The sequence below is a fragment of the Haemorhous mexicanus genome, chromosome 20 (assembly GCF_027477595.1).
Source record: "Haemorhous mexicanus isolate bHaeMex1 chromosome 20, bHaeMex1.pri, whole genome shotgun sequence".
NCBI classification, from domain to species: domain Eukaryota; kingdom Metazoa; phylum Chordata; class Aves; order Passeriformes; family Fringillidae; genus Haemorhous; species Haemorhous mexicanus.
This window is the reverse complement of record NC_082360.1, coordinates 7,152,928-7,165,208: the sequence shown is the minus strand read 5'-3', so window position 1 is coordinate 7,165,208 and position 12,281 is coordinate 7,152,928. Positions and strand designations below refer to the sequence as shown.

The 12,281-nt window shown below is 37.0% G+C and overlaps 1 protein-coding gene across 6 annotated transcripts in view; it reads right to left on the bottom strand.

Moving 5' to 3' along the window:
* The window catches only part of STXBP4 (syntaxin binding protein 4), a 68,050-nt gene that overhangs the window by 20,911 nt on the left and 34,858 nt on the right, over positions 1–12,281 (bottom strand). For 4 of the 6 annotated variants that reach the window (XM_059864318.1, XM_059864319.1, XM_059864317.1 and 1 more), the window contains one exon: positions 11,337–11,467. The exons of 1 other annotated variant lie outside the window; for it this stretch is intronic. In XM_059864318.1, the coding sequence (XP_059720301.1) occupies positions 11,337–11,467 (131 nt within the window). Of the gene's footprint in view, positions 1–11,332; positions 11,468–12,281 lie in introns of all 6 variants that reach the window. One more of the 6 variants, XM_059864320.1, reaches the window with a different exon arrangement.

The following is a 12,281-nucleotide window of genomic DNA, read 5'->3' as shown; positions in this document are numbered from 1 at the left end:
GTCTTTCTTCTAGTCTAATACTTGTCTGTGAAAAGCCTGGTACACTTAATTAGAAACAGTTTGAATACAAGAGCAATTGCAATTTATGAACAATGACCAGTCAACCGACTAAAATTTAAGGAAATAAGAATGACCTCAAACAGCACATGTGGTCAGGCATTAGTACAGACATTTTCCTGTCCTACCTAACAAGGAAGGAAATCCAAAGTCAGAACAAACTCTGCTCAATTTGAAGTTCTTCAGAAATGAGTGAGAGCTACAGTCACCTGAGCAATGAGGTTCCTGGTGTGTCATTAAGAAGGATAAAGAATTACCTTTAAAATTGTACCTTTTCAGAAGCTGAATATTGGAAATACAACAGAAAAAAAACCCAAAGTACATATTTTTCAGAGGGACTAATTAACTACTTTCACAAAACTCTTAGGTGCTTAACAAGATAGGAAGCAAACGGAGGAAGTGATGCTCATTTTAATCTGTGCAGGAGGTTAGTAGTAGTCAAAATAATACAAAATAATTACCTCTTGGAAAAAAAGTAATTCTTTAGCAACTTGGATCAAAAAAATCAAGCTTATTTCAATATGCTTCTAATCAACTGGCTTCCAAAGTCTTTCCACATCATACATTTGATAGTCAGATGTTCCAAAAAGGATTTTGAGGAGGCCAAGATACCATGAAGCTGCTTGTCCCTCAGTATTATAACATTTCAGTCATGGGTGCAATACATTTGTTCATGCATTAGCTCAGGAGAGCATAAACCTTCAATAGTGAGGAACAGTGGAAGCTGGGAGGGGCTTCAGACCAGCTTATTCTGACCAAACACTGGATTTTGTATAATCCACTGGCTCATACTATTTGCTTTTAAAAATGCATTTAACATACTGATTATCTGATGCTGATTTTTGGAATTTTCACCTACACTGCTTCTTTCTAAAATGATACTGGCTGTCCAGTGAAAATACAAAAGGATACAGTGATCAACCACTTCAAATTATTTGGCTTACCGTGGTCAATAATCTATTGATAAGGTGGAGGCAATACAGAAAAATCAGAAAACTGCAGAATACAGAAATCCACCTCTTTCACAGAAAAGGCTGCAAAGAAAAAGAAATCATACCAGTGCTCCATATCCTCCAGTGGGTCCCATCTGTTTTGTTTGCCAAGTTAAAGATGTTTTGTTTTATTTTAGTGTTAAAGGCTTCTACAGCCGAGTCTCAATTAATGACACAGTGTGAGAAATGCAGTACCCGGGGATCACAGGGCTGGTACTGCTCCCTGCTAAGGCTGAAAAATGGTAAACACATGTTCCCCATTACATTTTTCTCAGCCCTTTCCAGTTTTTAAAAAAAATATTCCTTTCTATGAATTAATTGCAAGCTTTTTTTTGCAGTTTCCCACTATTGACTATTAACATGATGCTGTCCACTTGGGATGAGTCAAGAGTGCATTATTGCTTCCATGCTGACTGAACACACTGCAAGTTACGAAGTAATTTTTGAGGAATATTTGCATAAATGAAATTGAAATTAATTTTGTTTATACCTGTGAATCTCAAACTGCTGAAGAGAACACAGGGAACACATAACTAATTCTTAAATTAGGGAAACAGTCCTGCACTGGGGAATTTTACACCAATGTCATAAAGGCTAAAAAAAGTTAAATTCATGGAAGTACTCTCTGGGGAACATTCTTGTTCTGAATTGGTAGAAGCCACTTTCAGATTATTAAAAAGAACCTGGAATAACCATTCTTATTCCAGAAATTCAAGGCTCTGCACACAGGGCATTCACCACCAGGATCAGGTAATAAGGAATAGCCTGGAATACTTCAGTGTATGTCCCACGAAATGATTTCTTTTTCCCCAGTTTCCCTCTTCTCTTGCTCCCTTGATTCCTCTGTTCCGGAATTCACCCATCTCCTTCCTTTACTGGATCAACTTCTCTTGTCAGCATCCATTGTGCTATCCACCCCCTTCCATCACTGTCAGCTCCTGGTGCTCACTGACGCATGTGATCGTTAAATGCAAGTTTAATTAGAAAGCATTCATTGGTAACAAATTAAAATGACTGCCTAAAATTAGAATTGAGCAGAAATTGTCTGAGATTTAAAAAGCAATAGTATTACATGATATGCCTTTATTACTAAGTAATATCTCACTTTTTTTGCACTGATGATGAAATTAAACTGCAGAAGGGGTTGGCACGAACCACCTACAATTGAGAGACAGAACCACTCTCTGCTCAGCTCATCTCACAGCAAGGACTGACCAAAGTAATATTTTTTCCTTTTGAAGCAAGAATTGTAAGAATACATCAACTCAAGATATCCTTTTAGCCTGATATAACAAAGCCTGTAGCTACACACAGGTAAAAGAAGGGGTTTTAGAAATAATTTTAAACATTTTAGAAATAATGGTAAAAGTTCTTAAAATCTAAGATAGACTTCCATCTTTGTTATAAATCTGGAAGGGGAAAAAGAAATCAGAAAGTGCATCCATTTAGCATGCTGAACTTTACCTGAAGTGTAAAGGTAAAATTTACAGTGAAAGGAAAATTTCTGTTACCAAACACAATACCCATAGCAATCACTAATGCAAGGCAAAAATCTCCCTCCTTAACTCCCAGTTAATGATCCATATGCCTCATGCCATGAGGTAACACATCTGTTGTGAACCAGACATACATTTTGTACCTCCTTTAGGTCTCCTTTACAAGCACCAAGTAATTATGTTTTCCTCTAGCAAATTCTCCTTAAAACACACTTTTATAAAAGCTTCCTCTCTCATTCTTGGCAATCAACTTTCCTTGTACTTCTTTCCATTTAAATGAACACACTTGTGTGCTGTACGTGTCTGAGGAACTCTGCTGGCCCTCAGCTTCTCACTCCTACCTACTGAGGAGAAGTGAAAAAATGTGACAACTGCAGGAGCTGACAGCAAAGCCTACGAGCCCTCTGAGACAAGATGAGCCCTGACAGCTTCAGCACATACTGATTCCCAACAAAGGGAATGCTGCTCATCCCCCTTCCCCTTGTCAGCATGTATGCAGGTCTCTCAGGATGCTCAAAGAAAATGAACTCAGCACTGCCTGCCAAAAGCACACACAGTGCTTGAGATCAGCTCTGCTGCAATGGTCACTTTGGTTTTGGTCACGTTAAATGATGGCACAGGTGCTTGCTGGCACCCAGAGCCACAGGGAGAGGCTGGGGTATCCCCCTCTGCCCACAAGCAGCTGGCTGAATTGAGCTGTCCCTGCTAGTCCAAACGGGAGGATGTCAGACTTGGATCTGGGACTGACCCCTCAGGGATAAATTCCTATCTCACCTGGGTATTTTCTGGCTTTCAGACACTGATCAGGGGCCAAGACCAATTCCTGCCTCCCCTGGGTATTTTCTCCAACTTGGGAACAATTTGCATCTCTGTGCCACAGAATTTCAAAGTTTGTTTCCTCCCTTATGTCAAAACACCATGTTATAATGAAGGATTAATATATCAAAATTCTAAGCATTATGTCAAGAGAAATTAATAGAGAGGCAGTTTAGGAAGTATTTACCATCCAGTAAAATTGCTGAATCTGGAGAGTTTTGACTTCAGTTACCTAGAGCAAATACAACTTGTATGGGAAGAGTCAACTAATTTTTTCATAGAGGGGTCACAGTCTGAATGAAACAAGTCCGTAGACTTTTAATGAAGTTTTTTTTTTAGAGATTAAAAATGCTGGAAATTATCCTAATGAGACTGCACTAATCTTGTTAGGTCATCTGTATTTTAAGATATTATTATATCACTTGTTTTTCATTATTAAAATGTTTTGATTTGAAAGTCAGGACAGGCAGTGCCTGTTCAAAAGCTGACTCATCTTTTCTCATTAAAGGTAAGTGAATGGAGAGAGAATAATTTGCTTTTCTAGCAGCAACAACAGAGTTCTGAAATCTAGGTCACATTAAAGAACTGTCTTGAAATACAAGCTTTAGACACTGAATTGTGTTTTTCCTTGCTGTGAAACATGGGGATTAACATGCATATTCAATCACCAATAAATCAGCATGCAACTTGTTCATAACTGATATTTAAATGTATTTTCTGATTTGATCAGGGTCTGAAATTATTCTGTCCTTATTAGTGTCAGCTTTTATCTGGCTTCTCTGTTTGTCCATAATTACTGCAATGTTCTGATTCTCGGACACCAAATTAAATAAGCAGGGTCTAGTTCCTGGGCCCTGTAACAACACCCCCAAGTAAGGCCAGTTAGGTGAAAAGAATGTCATTCCTCACTCACACTCAACAAAATGTGGGTTTAGTTCAAGGAAGGGGAGTTTGGGGATAATTCAGGATTTAAAACCCATTGGTAAAAGGACCTTTCTTTGAAACGCCATTGAAAAACAAGATTAGAATTTTGTAAGGGCTTGACTAACTGGATCAAATGTCTGAAATAAAGAGGGTGCAGCTGGATAAAGACAACAACAAAGTGTTGTATTCAAGGTGTGGATAATCAGCTGCCCAGCAGGAAGTGGGCACACCCAAATGCCTTTGGTTCTAGGAGCAGAAGAAAGTCCAAACTTCACAGGAACCAGTACCATGGAGCTACTAGGGAAAGGAAGCACAATTTGGGACATGGTATGAGTGCCTATTAAAGCAAACAAGGTTATTCCATTTTTGTCTCCCACAGGAAGCTCTCAAGTACAGAACTCAATATAACTCTGATGAATTGAAGAGAAGTCTGAGAAATACAAAGGTAAGGAAGTGGCCAGGAGAGATGTGGTGTAGAGAAAAATCCAGCAAAGTGGTGTCATTCATTTGGGGGAACAGCAAACAAGGTGGAGATGCTACATGGTCTTCAAATATTTTAAATGCTGCCACTAAGAGGAAGTAGTGGGGTCAAGACAAGTAGTAACAGGCTTTAACCACAGTGAGGAGGATTTAAGCCAAAGGAAAAGGTATCTAGTGGCAAAGATAATTAAAGATAGCAATAGCTAGCCCACAGAAGCAGTGGGAAATGCTAGACAAATACCTGCTTGTTTGAGCTAATAATAATTTGTTTGGCTGGAGGCACATGGATGCACGGTCTAATTGCTGCAGGTCCTTCCCAGCTAAATCTTTTCTGATGCCTTGTTGGCAAACTACTGAGTGCTACTTTTCTACACTTTTGTGTAATTTACATTATATGCAGACATTTGTTCTGCTTCCCATTTGCAAGGCGTTTTTATGTCTTGTGTTCATGGAGGTGATACAATTTAATTATATTATGCACCGAAAAACTCTTCTCCTGTCTCCTTAGAAGTATTTCTTGCAAACCCAAGGTAATCCTGGCCAGAGAAACAGGGTTTAGGGAATGTTTTTAAGGCTTGTCAGACAGCACCTGTATTCACACCCCAACATCAACATGAAAACCAAACAAAAAAACAAAACCACAGTTGAAGGTGAAACAGCAAAAGGGGTTTTTTGGTCTTGTTTTCTGTTTTGGTGTGATTTTTTTTTTTTTTTGTTTGTTATTCTTTATTTTTTACATTAGTCTTGGTTTGGCTGCACTGGCATAACTTATTTCTGTAACATTACAGGCACTGCTTTTAAGTACAGACAAGTACTTAAATATTAGTATTTCATCAGTGATGATGCTTATAATTTAGCAGCCTTTATTTTTTTTTTTTTTTGAGTCAGGGATCACTACCCAACATCAAAACCTCTCCCAGATTATCATAATAAATCTTGCAATTGAAAAGAAGGTAAAAGAGTCCAGGTTCTGCAGACAAGCTGTAAATCAGTCATGAGACTTTTGAAGCTCAGTGGCTGATGACTAAGTACAGCCTGAAAACCACAGCTGTAAGTCTCAATCACCTAAAAATATGTGGATAACCACGCTTTACAAAATTAATGTGGATCCAGCATACAGCACTGAAAATTTGCATCAGACCTACAGTACTGAACTGCAGCAATTATAATAAAGAAGGCAAGAAACCAACTCATTAAAATGTTCTCAGAAACCTGAAAGGGAGCCTATGGCTGTCTGTGCTTCCTCATTAGTCATTCCTTTCCTAATGAATATTTCCAGGTCAGACAGTGCAAAGGTGCTCCCTGACACTGTTTCAGAGTCCAGGCATTTTTGTTCAATGAAAAGTCACTGCATAAACATCACAGACAGTAATGATAAACCAGAAGCAAAGAATTTTTACAAGTCACTAATAAAGCTGACAGTTACCAAAGGCTGCTGGAGAATAGCATCTCTAGCGTAATACTAAATTCTAGTAATTGTAGGATACTGACAAGGGAGGAAAAAATAAAAAAGCTCCCTTCAGGATTTCCTATCAATAAGACACTTAATCAGAAAAAATGTAAATATTAAATTCAGAAGACTTTTGTTAAATCCTTGAGTTTTTGTTGTTCCTACCTATGAATGAGCAAGTCAGCTGCTTCATGACTCCAATTCCTTTTTAAAAATGGGGTAATCAAGATGTAGGAATCATGTCAATAAAGCAGTTTGTATCAGATTTACAGACTGGAGAGAGAATGGACTTGTCTCAGAGGTCTAGTGCTCCCTTTTCAAAATAATTTTTATACACACTCAATTTCATTTATATCAGAATTATTTTCAATACTGTACAGTATTACATTGCTTAGTTGCAACATTTATTTTCTGTTGCAATGGAACATATTCAAACTCTTGGACAGATTTTCTTTTTGAAATTACAGTTCTATGAACACTGTCAGAATTACAACTCTTCTTTTTTTTTTTTTTTTTTACCAGGATGGCAAAATGGGACATTTAAATGATTTCCAGAAAATTAAAAGTCTTGCTGCAAGTAAACAGTTATGTAGAAAAGGGCTTTTGCATTCTTGACTGCATCCTTGTAAAATGATATTAAATATGATTGGATTTTCTTTTCCTGAGGATTACAGAAGCCATTTTTCTTGTTATGCAACTTTGAATTCTAATTTTTATGCAAGTACTTAAATTGTTCACATTTGGATTTCTTACTGTGATCTGATTTGCAATTAATCTAAAGAGTTGCAGAAAAGCTATCAAATTTTTAATGAAACATTCCCATTTTCAAAATAAGACAAAAATTTAACAAGGTCTGTAATATAAAGTGAAACAGATCCACTTCTCAACTTGTATATAACTGATATTTATTGTAAAAATTAAATAATTAATTCTTAGATTTCTAGATTTTCTTTTTAATGTCAACTCAAGATTCAACAGCAAAAAGTTCATTGAATAACTTAATAATATTACTTTTGACAAAAATGAAACTATCTTGCCATTAAGTATTTTTGTTTGGAGGGAAAAAAAAAAAATCAACCTTCGGGGACTAGCAAAACCGTGACATTTTCCTTTGAATAAAACAGTTGATAAATTCTCTTTTGGGAAAACTCACTTCTTTTGTTGTTGTTAAAAGTTTCAAAGGAATAATACATATTAATGTCACCAAATTAATATTTTCTAGTAGAAGTACTGTTTAGCTAATGTTTAGCTGACAAATATAAGCTTTCTACCTTTAAAGCACACAGTAGTGATATTAATTTTTTTGCTAGCAAAAACTGTTAAAAAGGGAGCTGTACAGCTGTGTTCAGGGTATACTCTGTATAGTTTATCAGGACTCCTCTATTTCTGGTTTCAGTAATTCACTGAAATATTTATGGCCTTGCCAGAACAATGAATACACAGTGTTATCTCTTTAGTTGTCATTATGCTGCTCCTTCCCAGGCAGCTCTTCCAGTGAGGAAGGAAAGGTACAGTTCTAGTTCATCAGCTGTAAGAATGTCAGAGGTATTCCCTCAATGCACACTCCACTCCTCCCACAAACTGGACCTTGCAGGAAATAATTTTGCCCAATATTAAAAATACAAGAAGATACAGCATCTGTAATATCAGGAGCCAAACTAACAGAAGTTAACCAGGACATGCCTGTCCATGCCACAGATTTTGATGTACAGGCAAAAGATAAAAAGGGGAGGGGGAACAGCTGATGTTCTGGCTGATGAACTACAGCCAATTACCTGCACAAAGTTTCAGTACTGCTGTGTTCATAAAATACAAGATTCAAGAACAAAATAGCAAAAATCTTTAAATAAATAATGTATAATAAATGTATTAATAAATAGCATTTATTCTGTTGTAACACACCAGGCCTGCAACAAACAAAAGAAATATGAATACTTAATAATATTGGCCCTTTTCAAAATAGCAAAATTGTTATTTGTGAAGCCTTGCTGTAGCTCAGTTATTTGTGAAGCCTTGTTACTCTATAGCTTAGTTCCACCCACACTGTCAAAAGAACAGGAAGGGATAACTGACACTTTCCTGACTATGGAATGGTTTTGGTATTTGAACACAATGTAACTGAAAAATCCCTAAACTGAAGAAATGGATAGATCCAATATTTCAGCTTTTAATGTCAAAGATGTAAGGCATTGCCCAAAAATCAAAAGCAATTTAACCATCAAGAGAACAGGCACTAATGGATGCTGAGCAGCAGCAGTTTCTATTATTTTTTATCTAGTCAGCATTCAAGGAAAATGAATATAAGATCCAGGCAACTAAACTTCTGTCTGTAGGATCTTCAAAATGAAATGCATAGTGACTGGCAAGATCAAAATGAGTAAATTAAGTAGGAGTTTTGGAATCTGTATTAATTTGGAGATCATTTGAGTGAACTTCAGCATGATTGCCTCGTGTTAGAGGCTGAGAGCAAATTACAGGAACGTGATGGGATAGAATAGCTCCAAATTCAGTGCTTGAGTTCCCACTGAGTGGAGAACTGGGCTTCAGAGCACTTCCTGGATGTGGATGGTTGGAACTGTGTCAATTACAGCAAGATTGTATTTTTGGACAGAAGTGTCAGAGGCAGAGGGAGGAAATCAGCAGCCAAAATACTTGAAAGCTGTGTTATATGAGTGCCCATTTTAAATGCTGATTGCCTGCTCTTTGATGAGGAGATAAGTATGTTCCAGGGTTAATCAGATTTTGGTCATTACCACTACCCAGTGTATTCCTTTTCTAAACTTGTAATAGAAAAGAAGAAAATGCTATCACTATTCTTTTTAGCGTGATTTGCACCATATGGTCTACTAAGTGCAGGCAGCAACTACTTTTAAATGCTGCAGTTCTTCACTGAGGCATTATTAGCCTCTGTATGATGGAAGTCATTTCAAGTGTTCAGGAGATGCTCACATTCTGTAAAGCAGAATGGTCTCTCAAGGCTTGGTTTCTAAAAAGAGCTTACAGTCCTTAAAGAAGATGAAGAATGGCTCTTTCAAGGGATGAGCCTGATTATTCTGTTTATTACTTCACTATTTGCATTTTGGGATCTGGAGGATCCTGAAGCAGTAAGCCCTGGAAAACGAGCTGTTCTTCTTTTTCCAGAGTCTTCGCTTGAAGAATCACCAAAGTGCCTTCACAGAGCTGTCACTCAGCCTGCAGAGCTGAAAGCTGATCTGCAGCAGTATCACAAGGCAACATGTTCTCAAAGTTTTTCAGGAATACACTGAACTTCTTCCAGCCTCTTCCCTCAGGCAAAATGTCAGGCTATTACAGAGGAAGGGAATAGTTTGTGTGGATAACTAATAAATATGTCATTTTGACCTGGTTGTCAAGAAGATTTTTTTACAAAGGAAGCAGTTTTCTGTTGGCAAAATACTCTACAACCTTTTCTTGGCACCCAGACTTTGTTTCACATGTATTGTAAATGAATCAAAGAGGAATTCTGGCTGGGGCTCCTTTACTTCGTATTTACAAGAATGAAGCAAATAATGAAACAGAAGTTCTATTTAGAAGGTAAAATGTATCACAAAGGTTTCCCATACAGACATTCTGATCCACTGAGCAACCTCGAAAATATTAACTCCAGTTCTCTCTCTAAGAATTCAATAACAAATTATTATGCTCTGGACACCTTCCAGGGAAAAGGAAACCCTTCAGTCTGCACTGTAGTCTCTATTACACTTCTCTCTTTGATGGATGATATTTATGGAATGCCACATACACAAGAGCCCCCTTTCTATGATAGTCCATCTGCAAGAAAACTTCAGAGCACATGGAAAACATTTAGTGAGAAGCTGGCAGAGAACACTGTAGACAGAATGCTATTACATAGTTCCTTTGCCTTAACTACTTTTTTTTGGAGGGAGAGGGAGAAAAAAGCCAGTGAGGTTTAAAGCTTTAATCTCATACCCAAGCTTGTCAGAGCCCAAATCTATCTGTAATGCTCTCCAAATCAGAATGAACTCAGAAAGATGACGTTCAATCTTTAAATCCTTCTCTGCAGACCTATTTTTAATTCTCAGGTTCATAAAATGGATCCCTGCTATGGCTCCAGAGCTTTCTAACATGTATTCTACCTATTATGTTTGACATAACCACATGTTAGAATTCAGCTGCATTTAAAATCAAAAGTTTTCTTTGCACAGTTTTCTGTGTAGTGTAATAAGACCAATTCAGTGTGACAGAACTATGATTATCATTGGTGGAAAACCAATTATCTCCTCTCCTGGTCACTGTTACTCCTTTCACTCCACCAGAAACTCTAATATTCTGGATGCTTTTGGACAAATTTTATCTTCTTATTTTGCTTTTTTTGCCACAGAATGAGTAACACATTAAGGCTTCATAAATAACATCAAAAAACTATTTTTCATATCTTATTTTCTCAACAACCATTTTTTCAGTCTCTTTCTAAATTAATTCCTGAACATTCAAAGCTATTCAAATATTTGATACAATAATTATGGACAACTGTAATTAACCACCTTTCCAAAATCTCCTGTGATGTACCATTTCTGTAAATCAAAATTGGATTAGAACTGACATGCCTGCTCAACTACAGGCAAATACCATCAAAATACACAATCATTTCAATGATCTGAACCAGGAATTATATGATAATTCAAACCTGTTTATGACCTGAGGACATACATGGATATCTCCAAATGGAACTGCTGCCTACATTCACTCCCTACAGCAACATCTTCATTAAAACACTTTGATACATGTTCATGTAAATCCAGCAGAATAACATTTTGTAAATATTCCAGTATGAAAAACAGAGCATTAAAGTAATGAAATTTTGCTAGTTTTACATGATTCTGGTAATCTTAATATTCCACATTTTGGCATTAATTTTGTCCTTTAAGTTTTCCTGTGAAGAAATGTACTCTGGAATAACTTTATATTCCAATTATAGTTCGATGAAGACGCTGCCTGAGCTGACACTGAACCTGCTCTGTCCTTCCATGCTAGGATTTATTCAGCCAGTTCACATCCAATTTTAAATGAAATGATCCATCTTCTTGGCTGATGAACTGATACCAGATTTCAAAGCACACAGAGATGGACATACTCACTCACAATCTACTTCCAAAATGGCACGGACAGACTTGGCAAGGTCCCTGGCTTCTGCTGCAAGAGCTGCTGTGACAGTAGGTCCGACCCTTCCCAGCCGAGCCAGAAGTGCTTTAGTGGACAATGTTCTCCTGTCACTAAGATAATAAAAGTGTTTATTTGTAATATGATAAAGGAAACTGCTCCTTTTAATAAGGTAAACTTGTTTTTCTAAAGTGGTTTTGTTCTCACTATATAAACAAAAAAGATTCACGCTCCCAAATCAGTGAGTTTGCCCGAGCAGCAGTCCTGGCTGAACAATGAAGGTATTTGGAAAGCTCAATTCAAGTAACATTCAGAACTCAAAATGCAGTGTCAAGGACTCAGAGAGTGTCAGGAAAGGAACTTGAATGGAATTTTCATACCAGCATTTCAGAAGGGACACTGCTTCATGGGACCCAACTCTTATCTCCTCTGCTGTTAGAGAGTCAGTTTGTCACCTTGGCTTAGTATCTGAAAATTAATCCATTCACTAAAATAAATTCTGTGAACTTCATAAAACAGATAGCATTGTTGTTGTGTGCAGTGCCAATGGGAACCACATCTCACTGATTACCTACGATATCCTAGTTGGTCTGAGCCTGCCTAGGTTTTTTGAAATAAAACTCCAGTTCTCTTCACTTTAATACATTTGATTTTCTTGAGAGCCTTTTTTGAAAAAAACTGCAGGAAAGAGACTGAACAATTTTACTGTTACATAAATATTAATGAAATGCTATCTGCGATATATAGGCACAATCATGCCAGTCTTCTGAAGGACCAAAGGCTGCTTAAATCTTCTTGAAAATTCCCACCAGCTTTTTAAACAAGAAAAGTAACAAAATGTAAATGGATATACATTTTATCAATTTATTTCTATGCTACCGTATTCATTGTGATGCAACATCACCTAGGAAAATCTAAAAAAGAATA